The sequence below is a fragment of the Sorex araneus genome, chromosome 8 (genome assembly GCF_027595985.1).
Source record: "Sorex araneus isolate mSorAra2 chromosome 8, mSorAra2.pri, whole genome shotgun sequence".
Classification (NCBI taxonomy): Eukaryota; Metazoa; Chordata; class Mammalia; order Eulipotyphla; family Soricidae; genus Sorex; species Sorex araneus.
Window position 1 is genome coordinate 534,467 of NC_073309.1, and position 13,820 is coordinate 548,286.

A 13,820-nucleotide genomic window follows, 5' to 3' on the forward strand; every position below is an offset into this window, starting at 1 on the left:
GCTGAGCCCACCTGCGCTAGGGGGCTCCCAGCTGTCCCCGTGAGCACTGTACCAGAATGCTGGCTGAGGGAAAGAACAAAGGGCTCCAGGCTGGGCTTACCTCACAGCCAACCTTGACCTGGGTCCCCCCCCCCCCAGTGGAAGCTCCCCAGGCCCTGCAACTCCAGAGGCTGGGGGTTGCCTGGGCCCCTCCTAAGCTCCGGTGCTAGCCTTGGGAGGGACCCTCAGGAGGGGAGGTCTAGAAAAAGTCCAGGCCAAACAGGGTGGAGCCAGCAGGCACGGGGGAGAGAGGCCCAGGCCAGGCCCAGATGTCCATGAAAGTGCGTGACGGGCTTCTGGACAAGGTGTGAGGGCCTGGGCAGCGGGCGGCTCTGGCGGTCCCCACCGACCCTCTACTCTGGTGCTCAGTGCCCACTCTGGCCCTGCCGCGCGCCCTGGCTGCCCCCTCTCCTCCGGAGCCCACCGCCTCGGCCTGGTGACTCAGGTCCCGAGCGGACGGAGTGGACAGGGCAGGGTTGGCGCGGCCGCGTGGCTGGAGCCGCCCACGCGGGCCCGGGGCCGGCTGAGGGGTCTTGAGGGGGCGCGGCGGAGCGGGGCGGCGGGGGCCCAGCCGGAGTGGCCGGGCCGCGCGGGGCGCCGCGCGCGCGCGCGCGCGGGGGCGGCGGGGGGCGCGGGGCGGCCGCGCGGGGCGCGCCGGGCCGTCGGGGGAAGCGCGGAGGCGGGCCGGGAGGCGGGCGGGGCGCGGCCTATAAAGGCGGCGGCGAGGCGGGAGGCAGCCGCGTCCGTCCCAGCCGCCGAGCGCCCCCAGCACGTGCGGAGCCCGCCCGGTGCGCCATGGCGCGCCCGCCCCGCGCCGCCCGCGCCGCCCCCTAGCCCGGCCGACCCCCGCCCCGCGGCGCCCGCGGCCGGGCATGGAGCCGCACGTGCTGGCCGCCGGCCTGTACTGGTCACTGCTGCCCTCGGCGCTCCTGGCCGGTGAGTGGGGCGCGCGCCCCGGGCCCGCATTCCAGAGCGCAGGGCGGGCGCGCGGGGGGTCGGGCGGGGACGGGGGCGGCGGAGCGGGGCCGCGGGGCTCCTCCGGGAAGGCCGGGGCGCCCGCCGAGAGGGGCACGAAGTTCTTCCCGGACCCTTTAGCGAGAGAAAAGAAAGAAGCGCAAACTTGCATCATAACTTCCTGGCCAATCTGGCGGCGGCAGGCCGGCTTCCTGCCCAGCCGTTTAATCTGGAGCCTGCTCGCTGCTGGCTGTGCCCTCCCGGCCCCCTCTCTTCCCCTTCCCGTCCACTCCCGTCCGCACCCCAGGCCGACTCACAGGCCAGCGCTCTGGAAAAAATAATTTGGTTCCTCCCTGCCCTGCCCCTGCGCTGGCTTCCTGCTCCGGGTCCCGGGACCTGCGGGAGCGCCAGGTCCTGCTGTGTCCTGCTGGGGGCCACCAGCTTCTCCCCGGCCGGGAGGGCGCCCCCAGGCCTCCTTGTGAGCGGCAGAGCTGAACCCGCACCCTGGACTGGTGCCGGCACCCCCGCCCCCCAGAGGGCCCCACCTTGCCATGAGCTCAGGCCGCCCCCGGAGCGCATCATGGAACATGGCAGACTGTGCCCGGTGCCCGGTGCAGGGGTGTTTTTGTCAGGAGCTTCTGCAGAGCCCTGGAATCGTCCAGGCTGCCCTGCGCCAGCTGTGGGCAGCGCAGTCCCATAGAACGGGCCCTCCAAGGGACACGGGCCAGCAGCGGCCCCTGGCCCCACACACTGGCTGTTTGGTAGAAGAAGGTGGCGCGCAGGGATGGTTTCGGGCAAGAATCAATGAAACCATTGAGGCGTGAGGGCAGGAGGGCCTGAGTCAGCCTGTGTGGCCAGAGCCCAGGAGACAGCCCAGGCCAGGCACAGCACAGTGCGGGCCCTCACCTGCCCCTCCCGCGTCACCTGGGGGCTCCTGTTGGGTGGGGGCGGGGCGAACGCTGGCTGCACCCAGACAGGAAGGAGATCCAGCAGGGCTGAGTACTCCTGGGTCAGACTGCAGAGGCATGTTCCTCTCACTGCCGGCGAGGAGCTTTCCTTCTTGGGGGGGGGGAGAAGCTGGGGGCCACGCCTGCAGTGCTGGGGGCCCTCGAGATGGACACAGGTGGGCCTCACGCAAAGTGAGCTTCTCCCTGACCGGGGCCCTAGGTCCCGAGCTTCTCTTTTTATTTTTGGTGGATTGGTTGATTTTTATTTTCTGAGCCACACCTTGCAGTGTTCGGGGCTGCCTTTTGCTCTGTGCTCAGGGAGCCTCTGAGGGGCCAGGGTTCGAACCCCAGTTGGCCACATGCAAGGCAAACGCCCTCCCTTCTGTGCTGTCACTCTGGCATCAGCTCGGAGCACAAGAGGAATAACAGATTCTGTGTACACTCTCCGGGATGCCCTCGGCAGGCCAGTTCCGGGCCCCCGTCCTGGGTGGTGGCTCCTAAGCCCCAGGGAGGGCACTGGCAGCTGCCAGGGGCAGTGCAGTGACACCGGAGACACAGCCTGGTCGTGGGGCCCGCCGGGGGCTGGCAGCTGTGATGGGGACGCAGGGGCATCCGTTGGATGGTGGCCCAGGCTGGGCTGGCTGGTCGTGGCCTGGGAGGGTCTGCGGCAGCCGGCAGCCATGCCTTGTCCCATGGAATGTCCCCAGAGCCTGGCTCTGTATTGTTACACGGTCATGGCAGAGTCCTTTCCCCACAGAGTAACCACCTCCTACTTCTCACCTGGGGTCTCCCTGGGACCCAGAAGGGGGCAGGGCTGGGCAGTCTCACAAACCGTGCCCCCTGACCTCTGATCCACACTGTCCATGCAGGCTGTGTGGGGGTCAGATGCTGCCTGGTCCCTGAGTGACAGGCACAGGCACTGTGGGCACTCACAAGTGACCGGGCTCAGCAGGGACCACTTCCTGCTTTGGTGGCATTTCTGGAAAGGAGACCCGCCTTCGGTAGTGGGGTGGCAGCAGGGGGCGCTCCGGGGTGGCGTCCCTGTGTTCTGCAGGGTGTGCTGTGCTCCGAGCCCTGGTGAGGGGCGTCCCCGAGGAAGCAGTGACCACTCTGGGCAGCCAGTGCTCCCTGGGTGGGTCCGACCCTGCCTGGCACAGGGCCAAGGGGAAGCGCGCGTGTGTGTGTGTGTGTGTGTGTGTGTGTGTGTGTGTGTGTGTCTCTCTGTTGGGGGCTCCCCACCTCCTCGCCCCAGGCGGGAGCCCTGCTGGCACAGGAAGTGCCCGGGGTGGTGGGGGCGGGGGCTGGCGCTGCCTGGGCCTCGGGCTGCCTCCAGCTCGCCACCTTCTGGGGGCGTGGCCCAGCAGGTCTAGGGCCAGTGAGCTTTGTCATTCGTGTAGACCCTCGCCAGCCAGCAGCCCCTGGGGGTCCCCAGGGAGCACCCCACTGCCCGGCCAGGCCCTGGGCCCTTGGGGCTTTCTCCCTCTGGGGTTCCCAAGTGTGCCTGGGTCTGCAGGGAGCTGTGGAGCCCTGCAGCTGCAGGAGGGGGTCTCCGAACCCCCACAGTGCTGAAAAGATGGTTCCAGGCGTGGGGGTCAGCAGCTGCGGAAGGGCCGCCCAGCACTGCGTGGTGCCCCGGGCTGGGGCTGCCGGGGCCCAGGTCCAGCACCCCAGGGACCAGCATACAGCCCCAGAGGGGCTGGGGTGGGGGGTCTCGGTGCCAGCAGCCGAGCAGCCCTCGGCTGTGAAGGCTCACCCCCCAGCCCAGCCTTCCCGGGAGGCCTCAGCGTGGGAGGGCCCAGACTGGGAACCGAGGAGGACAGGGCCTGCGTGGAGAGAGGCCCCAGTGGGTCACTGATGCCCATCAGGGGGCCATTTCAGACCCCCTTACAGTGCTGGGTCCCTGGTGTCCTGGTGCCTCTCAAGACGCACCCGCCTGACTCAGGCTGGAGAGCGGCATGGAGTCAGTGCTGGGCATCTCGGGAGCAGGACAGAGGGGTCACTGGGCGCGGGGGGCGGGGGGTGAGGGGGACACAGCAGCTGGTCGTCAGCCACTTGCTCGCTTAAGGGCTTCCGAAGCAGCAGCCTGCCCGGGGCCCATGCGCTGGGATGGAGAGGCGGGTGGGAGCCCCCTGACTCTCTGGGCCCCACTGCCTGCTCTTCTCTGGCTGACTTCACTGTCCGCTCGGCCCCTCGGACTGCCTCGAGGGCTTGACCCTCGCCTGGTGTCGAGGGTGTGAGCCCAGCCACCTTGTGTGTGGCCTCAAAGCTCGGCCTGGCACGTTTGCACCTGGTTCTCTTGTGGCTTGCAGGCAGGTGCCAACCCAAGGTCTGTATGTGTATACTTTGTTTTGGTTTTGCTTTTTGCTTTTTGGGTTGCACCCTGCAGTGCTCAGGGGTCACTCCTGGCGGTGCTTGGGGGAACCATATGGGATGCCAGGGATTGAACCCGGGTCAGCTGCTTGCAAGGCAAACGCCCTCCCCGCTGTGCTATGGTTCCAGCCCCCGGGTGTATGTACTTTGTGAGAGTTTTTCTATGTCTTGGATACTGATGTTTTATCTAATGTGAGGGTTGTCTGCCCCTCAGCTGGTGGATTCTGGCCCACATGTCTTCCGCCATGCAGAAACCTTTTTAATTGATGAGCCCAATTTTTTTATTCTGTTGCCTTTGCCAGTGAAACCGTAATACACCTTTGACGTTGAAATCTTGGAGCATCGTGCTCGCTTCGGCAGCACATATACTAAAATTGGAACGTTACAGAGAAGATTAGCATGGCCCCTGCGCAAAGATGACACGCAAATTCGTGAAGCGTTCCATATTAAAAAAAAAAGAACAAGAAATCTTGGAGCGTTGTACCAACATTTTTCTTGATGTGTTTTGTGGGTCTGGTGTGATACAAGGTCATTGATCCACTGTGAACTAACTTTTGGAAAGAGCGAGACATGGATTCAACTTAAGTTTCTTTTCTTTTCTTTCTTTTTTTTTTTTTGCTTTTTTTGGTCACACCCGGCGATGCACAGGGGTTACTCCTGCTCTGCACTCAGGAATTACTCCTGGTGGTGCTCACGGACCCTATGGGATGCTGGGAATCGAATCCAGGTTGGCCACGTACAAGGCAAATGCCCTCCCCGCTGTGCTATCGCTCCAGCCCCTCAACTTCATTTTCTTGCCTATGGTTCTCCAGCTTTCTCAACACCATTTGTTGGAAGAGGCTTTTTTTCCTTCTTCTTTTTTTTTTTTTAAGTTTTTTGGCCACACCTGGCAGCGCTTAGGGGTCACTCCTGGCTGTGCTTGGAGACCACATGGGACGCCGGGGTAGAACTTGGGCTGAGTGGTGCAAGGCAGCGCCCTCCCCTGCACTGTCGCCCGGGCCCTAAGAGGCTCTTTAGGGACTTGGTTGAGAATCAGTCGGCCGTAGATCTGGGGGTTTTCTCTGTGCTCTCAGCTCTCCCCCTCGTGAGCTTTCCCTGTCCCTGTGCTGTGCTGTGGTCGCTGCTGCCTCATGGCCAGTTCTCAGTGTGCTCTGGCTGTCCAGGGCTTTCCGTGATTCCGTGCCAACCCTGTCACTGACCGTTGGGATTTTGGAAGGGGGTTGTGTTGGATCTCTAGGTGGTTCAGGTCGGACAGTCTTCGCATCCAAGAACACAGGGTATTTTTCCATTTTCTAAGGTCTTCTATTTCTTTTTTATATAATAAGAAGCACACTCATGTGCACACACATACGCTGTATGAGCATACGTGTATGTGTCTGAGCGCATGCACTGTGCATCATGAGCTGTGTGCATGTGTGTGCACTGTGTGAGCTTGTGTGTGAACCTGTGTACACTGCATGTGTGTGCAGATGCTCTGCGTGAGCTCATGTGTGCATCTGGCATAAGTGTGTGCTCATGTGTATTTGAGTGCATGCACCACATTTGAGCTTGTGTGTGTTGTGTCTAAGTGCATGTGTGTGCACTGTGTGTATAGAAATACGTGTGTGGTATGAGTGCATGTGACATGTGCGTAGTGTGTATACATGCACATGTGAGCATGTGTGTCCAGTGCTTATGTGTGCATGTGTAGGTATGACTCTGAAAACCTGTGTGTGCACTGTGTGTAAGTGCATGTGTACATGGGGGGATATGAGTATGTGTGTGTATGTGTGTGCACCCTGTGTATGAGTGCATGTGCATGTGTGAGTGTGTGTGCACGTGTGTGCACTGTGTATGAGTGCATATACATATGTGAGTGTGTGCATGTGTGTGCATCCTGTGTATGAGTGTATGAGGCATGTGCATGCATGTGTGCACCCTATGTATGAAGCATGTGCATGTGTGTGCCCTGTGTATGAGTGCATGTGCGTGTGTATGTGCACTGTGTATGAGGCATGTGCGTGTGTGAGTGTGTGTGTGTGTGTGTGTGTGTGTGCTGGCCATGGGACTCTGAGACCACGCAGCTGCTTGTACCTGGGTTCACACCCACCCAAGGCCCGGGACCTTATCAGTGGCTGCAGATGTGTCCTGTGGGGGTGGCAGAGGGCTGGGCCCTAATCTCCACAGCCCAGTAGCAGCTGTGGGTGACCCAGGGATGAGGCTTGAGGCCCTTGGGACCCCCCAGGGCAGTTGGGGGTTTGTGGCTCCTTTGCTGGTTGCCTGTCAGGCCCTGTGATGTCCTGACCAATGGACAGAGAGCATGAGAGGGAGTCAGGTCCAGCACACATATGCATGTGTGTGCGTGGATGTGTGTGTGGAGTACATATGCATGTATGTGCGGGGTGGGGGCTGGCGTGACAGAAGGTTGGGGACACAGCTGGGCATCTGCACAAACCCTGCCCCGGGCACTCAGAGCCTCCCGGGGGGCTGGTGTGTCGGCAGAGCGAGGTGGGGGACACACAGGCCTGGGGGGGGCAGTGTCTGCCTCTGGCCTCTGCTCCTTTCGGTGCCCCCTCTGAGCACCTCTCTGTACCTCTCTGTGTTCTCTGAGTGCCCTTGTGGGGGCAGCCGAGGGGCCTCCCAGTTGGGAGGCCGAGGCGCGGGGCAGTGGGAAGTGCCGGTGCTTCACACCTGGCAGCTCCACAGCCTGAGGGGCGGGCAAGGGGGTCCCGGTGCCGGGGCCTAGCCCAGTGTGGCTGAAGACTCGTTTCCTGCCCACAGTCTATACCACACCAGCCCCCGTGTTCCTGCGCAGGGTGTGGATCCAGTGGACGCCGGGTCCTGCGTGGCTAGCAGCTCCTCCGGTGTGTCCCAGTGTCCTTGCGGGCAGGTAGCAGGGGCTGAGCCTGCCCCGCCCTGCCTGTGGGCACCCGGCTGGACCCACCTCACTGGGTCAACACCTGCCCCCTTCCGGCTTGTGACTGTGGCTGCGTGGGACTGTAGCTACATGGGACTGTAGCCATGTGCAACTGTAGCTGCATGGGACTGTGTCGCTACTAAGACTAGCTACGTGGGACTGTAGCTGCATATGACTGTAGCTGTGAGACTAGCTGTGTGCGACTCTAGCTGCATGTGACTTTGTAGCTGCAAGGGACTGTTGCTGTGTGCGGCTGTAGCTACATGTGATGTAGCTGTGTGTGACTGTAGCTGCATGGGACTATTGCTGCATGTGACTACCTGTGTGACTAGCTGTGTGGAACTGTGTGTAGCTGTGTGCGACTGTGTAGCTGTGTGTGACTGGCTGTGTGTGGCTGTAGCTTGTGATTTCAGCTGTGTGACTGTGTGAATGTGGCTGTGTGGGATGTAGCTGTGTGTGGTTGTAGCTGTGTGTGGCTATAGCTGCGTGGGACTGTGTAGCTGCGTGTGGTTGTAGCTGTGTGTGGCTGTAGCTGCGTGGGACTGTAGCTCTGTGACTGTAGCTGTGTGCGACTGTAGCTGCGTGGGACTGTAGCTGCGTGTGGTTGTAGCTGCATGTGGCTGTAGCTGTGTGCGACTGTGTAGCTGTGTGGGACTGTGGGACTGACTGCGTGTGGCTGTAGCTTGTGATTGCAGCTGTGTGACTCTGTGTGTGAATGTGGCTGTGTGGGATGTAGCTGTGTGTGACTGTAGCAGCATGGGACTGTGTGTGGCTGTGGCTGCATGCATGGCTGCATGTGACTGCATGTGACTCTGTGTAGCTGCTTCTGACTGCGTGTGGCCTGACCTGGTTTCTACCATTCAGCCCCTGCAGGGCTGTTGTGACGGGATCCAGGGGCCACTGGACACTGGCATCTTCCCTGTGGAAACAGGTGTAGGAGCCGGGACTGCAGGGAGGGCGCTGCAGGCCTCGAGCTGCTGCTCTGAGGGCCTGGGGGCTCGGGCCGGTGCCTGTGGTGGGAAGCGAGGGTCCGAGGAATCACTGCCCTGGAGTGCTGGGCCCGGTGGTGTGCTGGCCCTAAGTCGCTCTTTGCTTTGCTGCTGGGAACCAGATTCATTTTCCATCAAAACAGGATGTGGCGAGGTGCGTGCGGGTCTTTGTCCCTTTTGCCAGGACTGGACCAGGGTCCCTGGCCCCACCGCGCCCTGGCCGTGGCACTCGCTGAGTCTGAGTGTGTGGGGGCGGCTGCTGTGGGCAGAAGCGGTCAGTGCTGAGTCCAGCTGGCGTGACGGCTCGGCCCCCCTCATGGCAACCTGCTGGGCCAGTGGGGTCTGCTCGGTACAGGGGACTGGGCGGACGTGTGCTGAGTGTCTTCGGAGGGGCGGGGGTCTTCCCAGTGCTTGAAAAGGGGGACATGTGAGGGCCAGCTGGTGCCTTCCCAGCTCGGCGCACCGAGGCAGGCACACCTGCAGGGTCCCTGCTCACCCCTACCCCAGAGCCGCCAGAGCAGCTGTGCCCCTGCCCCCTCCTGCCCATTCTGCCCCTCTGCCCGCTCCTGCCCGTTCCTGCCCCCGCCTGCCCCCTCCTGCCCCCTCTGCCCCCTCTTGCCCGCTCCTGCCCCCTCCTGCCCGCTCCTGCCCCCTCTTGCCCGCTCCTGACCCCTCTTGCCCGCTCCTGCCCCCGCCTGCCCGATCCTGCCCCCGCCTGCCCCCTCCTGCCCCCGCCTGCCCATTCCTACCCCCGCCTTCCCCTTCCTACCCCCTCCTGCCCCCTCCTGCTCCCTCCTGCCCCCTCCTACCCCCTCCTGCCCATTCCTGCCCCCGCCTTCCCCTTCCTACACCCTCCTGCCCCCTCCTGCTCCCTCCTGCCCCCTCCTACCCCCTCCTGCCCATTCCTGCCCCTCCTGCCCTCTCCTGCTCATTCCTGCCCCTGCCTGCCCCCTCCTACACCCTCCTGCCCCCCTGCCCGCTCCTGCCCCCTCCTGCCCCCCTGCCCGATCCTGCCCCCTCCTGCCCATTCCTGCCCCCGCCTGCCCCCTCCTGCTCCCTCCTGCCCCCTCCTACTCCCTCCTACTCTCTCCTCCTGCCTATTCCTGCCCCCTCCTACCTGCTCCTGCCCCCTCCTGACTGCTTCTGCCCACTCCTGCCCCCTCCCACCTTCCCCCCAGCCTCTCCTCTCAGCACTGCTTCTTTAGGGCCACCGGCCTGCGCGCCTCCCCTGGGCCTGTGCCCAGGCTGGGCCCGTGGGCGTACGGGCCCCTAGAGCCACTCACCTATGCAGAGGTGGCGGTGGCCTGACCTTGCACCTGGTGCCCGCCCTCGGTAGGCAGCCGGGCCACGTTCCTGCTGTGCCCTGGCTGTGGCCGCCCTCACCTGCCCGACGGGACAGACTGACGGCCCGGGCTGCTCGGGCCGCCTGAGTCACGGGGTGGGGCTCGGAGCCAGCACTGCAGCCTCTTGGTGTCGGCCCGGAGCGGCCCGGTGCTGGGGAGACTCGGGGAGACCCTGGGGGGCGGGTCTGGGCGGGCCGTGAGTCAGGCGCGTGGTTAGGAGGTGACGCACGCCTCCTCGCTGAGCCCCTGGACGTGGCTTCTCCGGCCCCACAGACCTGGGCCGGCCCTGGGCGTCTCCTCACGGGGTCACTCACCAGCTCACCCCGCAGACCCCGGGACGGGCCGCCCGGCCCCGTGCCCACACACGTCCCTCTGGGAGTGTCCTGTGTCCGTGCGGACAGACCAGCACGCCCCTCCCTGAGGAATGTGGCCGCGGCTGCTGCAGGCTGGAATGTGGTGGCTGGGCTACACCCGGGGACCCCACGGGCAGGAAGCAGGTGGGCGGGGGCCGAGCACTGGGGCCGGAGCTGGGGACTGAGCAGGACCTTGGGGGGGGGGCGGGGAGTGACCCTGCTGTGGACACAGGCAGCCGTCACTGCGCTCAGCTCTCACCTGCCGCAGCCCACCCCCGCCCCGAGTGTCGCCACTCCCTGTACTGTCCGCCCCCCCCCCCACGGCGAGCCGGGCCTGCGTCTGGGCCGAGAGAGGCTGCTGTCCCGGGGGTGGGGGCAGTGTGCAGTGCGTGTGTGGCCCTTTCCTCTGCGGTGTCGTCTCCCTCCTGGCCGCCCTGCTCCCAGCTCCGTGCTTCTTGGGCAGGCCAGCTGGGGCCCAGCCAGCAGCAGACGGTGGCATGTTGGCTGGACCCTTCCTGGAAGGCCCCTTGGCTCTCCCCGGAGGGTGTCGCCCCTTCAGAAGGGCTGCGGCCTTCGTCTCTGCTCCTCCACCAGCTCCCAGTGGGGGGTCCTCAGTGGAGGGAGCTGAGGGGCCTCTGGGGTGTCCTGCGGGCTGCCTGTGGGCGTCCCTGGGCAGCAGGCCTGGGCTCGTCTGTCCTGGCAGGCGGTGCAGGAGTGAGTGCCGTGGCCAGATGGGGCACTGGCCCCCGCGCAGTCACTTCCTGCTGCTTGCTTGGTCAGGGGCTGGGAAGGGTTACGTGCGCACTGGCATGTTGGCCCCTGCCCGTCCCAGGGGGTGTCTGCAGATCCTTCTCGCTTCTTCCTGCCACGGCCATGGCCTGGCCACCGTCAGGCTGCGCCCTGCCCCTCTCAGCGAGCCCGCACGGGGCCCAGGACAGTTGGGCCCCTTCTGGTGGTGGCCTCTCCCCAGCCCTGGGCCAGTGTTAGCCCGGAGCCGCTTCCTGGCCGCTCAGTCCATCCCAGAATTCCCGCCGCACCACCGGACCTGGCCGTGAGCAGGCCGTGCTCCCTGAGCCGCCCCCCTTCTCGAGGCTCCTTGTGGGGGCGGTGGGGAGGTTCTTAGCCCCGAGTGGCCCTGTGCTGCGGTTCTGGTTCTTGGACCCGCCTGGACCCGCTTAGGGCCTGAGCTGAGGCCTCTCCCTGCCCGTCTAACTGCGCGTCCTTCGCCGTCTGAGCCTTTCCCCTGCCCGGCTCAGGAGACTAAGTGCCTTTGCAGGGCCGTGCACCCCTCCCGGCCCCACCTGGGAGGACCCTCTCGATGCCTCCCCGCCGGGACATGGTCACAGCAGAGCTGAGTGTGGGCATCGGGCCAGACCAGATCAGGACACAGGGGCGTCGGGCAGGGCAGCGGGGCTCTGGAAGTGACGGTCGGGAGTGGTGAGTGCTCAGGAGGTGGCTGGACGGCGGGGGCGGGCGGGGGCGGGGAGACCTGTGGGTGGCCACCCCGGCATCGAGGGAGGACATGTCCTCTCTGGGAACTGGGCAGGCTGCCGCGGGGAGGGCACGGAGCACCCGCAGAGGAGCGGCTCTGGGAAGCGGGGGACTCGGCGCCTCCTGCCTTTGAGCCGGGGCACGTGTCAGAGGAAGCGTGTCCCTGAGAGCGCTGAGTGTCTGCAGGCCTGGACCCCACGCAGGCCCTCTGGGGGCCGCCGCCCACACCGGGCCTCGTCCTTTCTCTTCTTCCTTTTTTCTTGTTTCGTTTTGGGCTGTACCTGGCGCTGCTCAGGTGGTTTCCTGGCCGGTGCTCAGGAATCACTCCCGATGGCCCTCAGGGGAGCGAGGGGGATGCCGGGGGTCGAACCGGGTTAGCCGTGTGCCAGGCACAGCCCTCCCTGTGCACTGTCACTCCAGCCCCTCGGCTGGGCCTCCTTCCACAGGGTGGTGTCTGGTGTGGGCTGCCCCGTCCTGCACATCCACAAGGCCACAGCACACGCGGGCAGAGTGGGCGAGGTGGGGGTGGGCCACGCGTGAGGCCGAGAGCTCAGAGCCCTGTGCCCGCAGCCTGCCTGGCCCGCTTCAACGCGCTGTCGCTGGTGTACCTGCTCTTCCTGCTGGTGCTGCCTTGGGTCCCCGGCCCCTCGAGGCGTGGCCTGCGAGGTGAGTGCTGAGCGGCCCCTGCCCCAGGACGGGGTCCCCACAGAGGGACGGGGAGGCCGCAGCCCTGCTGCTGGCCTCACCCCACTGTGCCCACAGGTCACACCGGCCGCTTCCTCCGGGCCCTGCTGGCCTTCAGCTGCCTCTTCCTGGCAGCCCACGTGGCCTTCCAGATCTGCCTGCATGCCCTGCCCCGCCTGGACCAGCTGCTGGGGCCCAGCTGTGAGTTGGGGGCTGGGAGCAGCGCGTGGGCCCCAGAGCCAGGGAGACCCCCTCTGGCCGGCCGCTGGGGCCCAGGTCAGTGGCGGTGCCCCAGGGCGGGCCCCGCATGCGCAGGCGCCCACGCCCAGAGGGGCTGCGACCATCCCTGCGGTCAGGGCGCCGTGGGGGCCGCCCGCCCAGCGTCCCACACCTTTCTCCACAGGCAGCCCCTGGGAGAGTCTCTCCCGGCACGTGGGCCTCACGAGGTAAGAGCCCCCGGCGGAGGCCCTGGAACGTCCAGCAGTGTGTGGGGGGGGTGCCCGCCCGGGGCCTTTGCGAGCAGCAGCCTCTTCTCCAGGCTGGACCTGAAGGACATCCCCAACGCCGTCCGGCTGGTGGGTCCCGACCTGGGTGTCCTGGTGGTGGCGGCTGTATGCCTGGGCCTTTGCAGACGCCTCTCTCGGGCAGCCCGCCTGGGCCCCCGCCCCCGGGAGCCGGTGAGGAGCTGGGGGAGGGGTGCGGCATGTGGACAGGGTGCCGGGGGGCAGCATGTGATGGGCTCCCTCAAGGAGCTTGTGGCAAGGCGTGTCCTCGCCGTCCCTCCGGTGTCGAGGAAAGTCTGCTGCTGGACCCTCAAGGCGCCGGCGTGACCAGCCTCAGGGCTGTCCCCACCACCCAGAGCGTGGGGGGGGTTGGAAGGGAGGGGCCCACTGTGACTGGGCAGGCACTGGCCAACACAGGCTTCAGCCATAAACTGAAGGAGTCCATGGGTGTTGGGGTGCACACGTGTGTATGCATGTCACATGTGTGTACACACGTGTGCATGGGCCCGGGTGTTGCTTATAAAGGATCCCCGCTCAGGCCCTTCAGGGGCCACACCACTCCTGACAGAGCTGGGCGGCCAGAGGAGCACGAGAGGCCCTCGGGCTCGGCCGGGGGGACCAGGACTAGCACCGCAGCTGGCCGGGGCCTCCCTTGGGGCTGCCTCAGCCTCTGTTCCAGTTCACGCTGGGGCCCAGGCCCCGGCTCTGTGGCCTCACCGTATGCCCAGCGGACCCGCGAGGCAGGCGAGGCGGGCGCTGACCGCCCCTGCGTGCCCCCAGCAGGATGACGAGAGGGAGGCGGATGCCCGCCACACGGCTGGGCCGCACGGAGCACCCACGCCAGCCCCCAAGCGGAAATCCCGCCTGGCTGCCCGGTTCCGGGTCACAGCCCACTGGCTGCTGGTGGCCGCTGGCCGGGCCCTGGCCATCTTGCTGCTGGCACTGGCAGGTACGTGGGGCAGGGACGGGTGCCCCAGGTGCCCGCAGGCAGGCGGGCGGCCTGCCTGACCGCCCCGTCCCGCAGGCATCGTGCAGCCCTCGGCGCTGGCGGGCGTCTACTTCCTGGCCTTCCTGGGCGTGTGCTCCTGGTGGGCCTGCCACCTCCCGCTCGGGGCGCTGGGCTTCAGCGTGCTGGCCGTCACGCTGGGCTGCTTCAGCGCCGGCCACCTCGTCTGCCTCTACCTCTACCAGACGCCCTTCGCGCAGCAGCTGCTGCCCCCCGCGGGCATCTGGGCCAGGTGAGGCGCAGAC

The 13,820-nt window shown here is 65.6% G+C and overlaps 1 protein-coding gene and 1 non-coding gene across 2 annotated transcripts in view; both read left to right on the forward strand.

The window, feature by feature from the left end:
* PIEZO1 (piezo type mechanosensitive ion channel component 1) overlaps window positions 1–13,820 on the forward strand; it is a 35,836-nt gene that overhangs the window by 9,873 nt on the left and 12,143 nt on the right. The window contains exons 4-10 of the mRNA XM_055145560.1: window positions 874–975; window positions 11,953–12,048; window positions 12,145–12,267; window positions 12,470–12,512; window positions 12,605–12,743; window positions 13,353–13,518; window positions 13,594–13,807. Of these exons, the coding sequence (XP_055001535.1) occupies window positions 874–975; window positions 11,953–12,048; window positions 12,145–12,267; window positions 12,470–12,512; window positions 12,605–12,743; window positions 13,353–13,518; window positions 13,594–13,807 (883 nt within the window). The remainder of the gene's footprint in view (window positions 1–873; window positions 976–11,952; window positions 12,049–12,144; window positions 12,268–12,469; window positions 12,513–12,604; window positions 12,744–13,352; window positions 13,519–13,593; window positions 13,808–13,820) is intronic.
* On the forward strand, window positions 4,655–4,761 carry LOC129406947 (U6 spliceosomal RNA). The gene has a single exon (XR_008631354.1). It is a non-coding gene; the product is annotated as a U6 spliceosomal RNA (small nuclear RNA).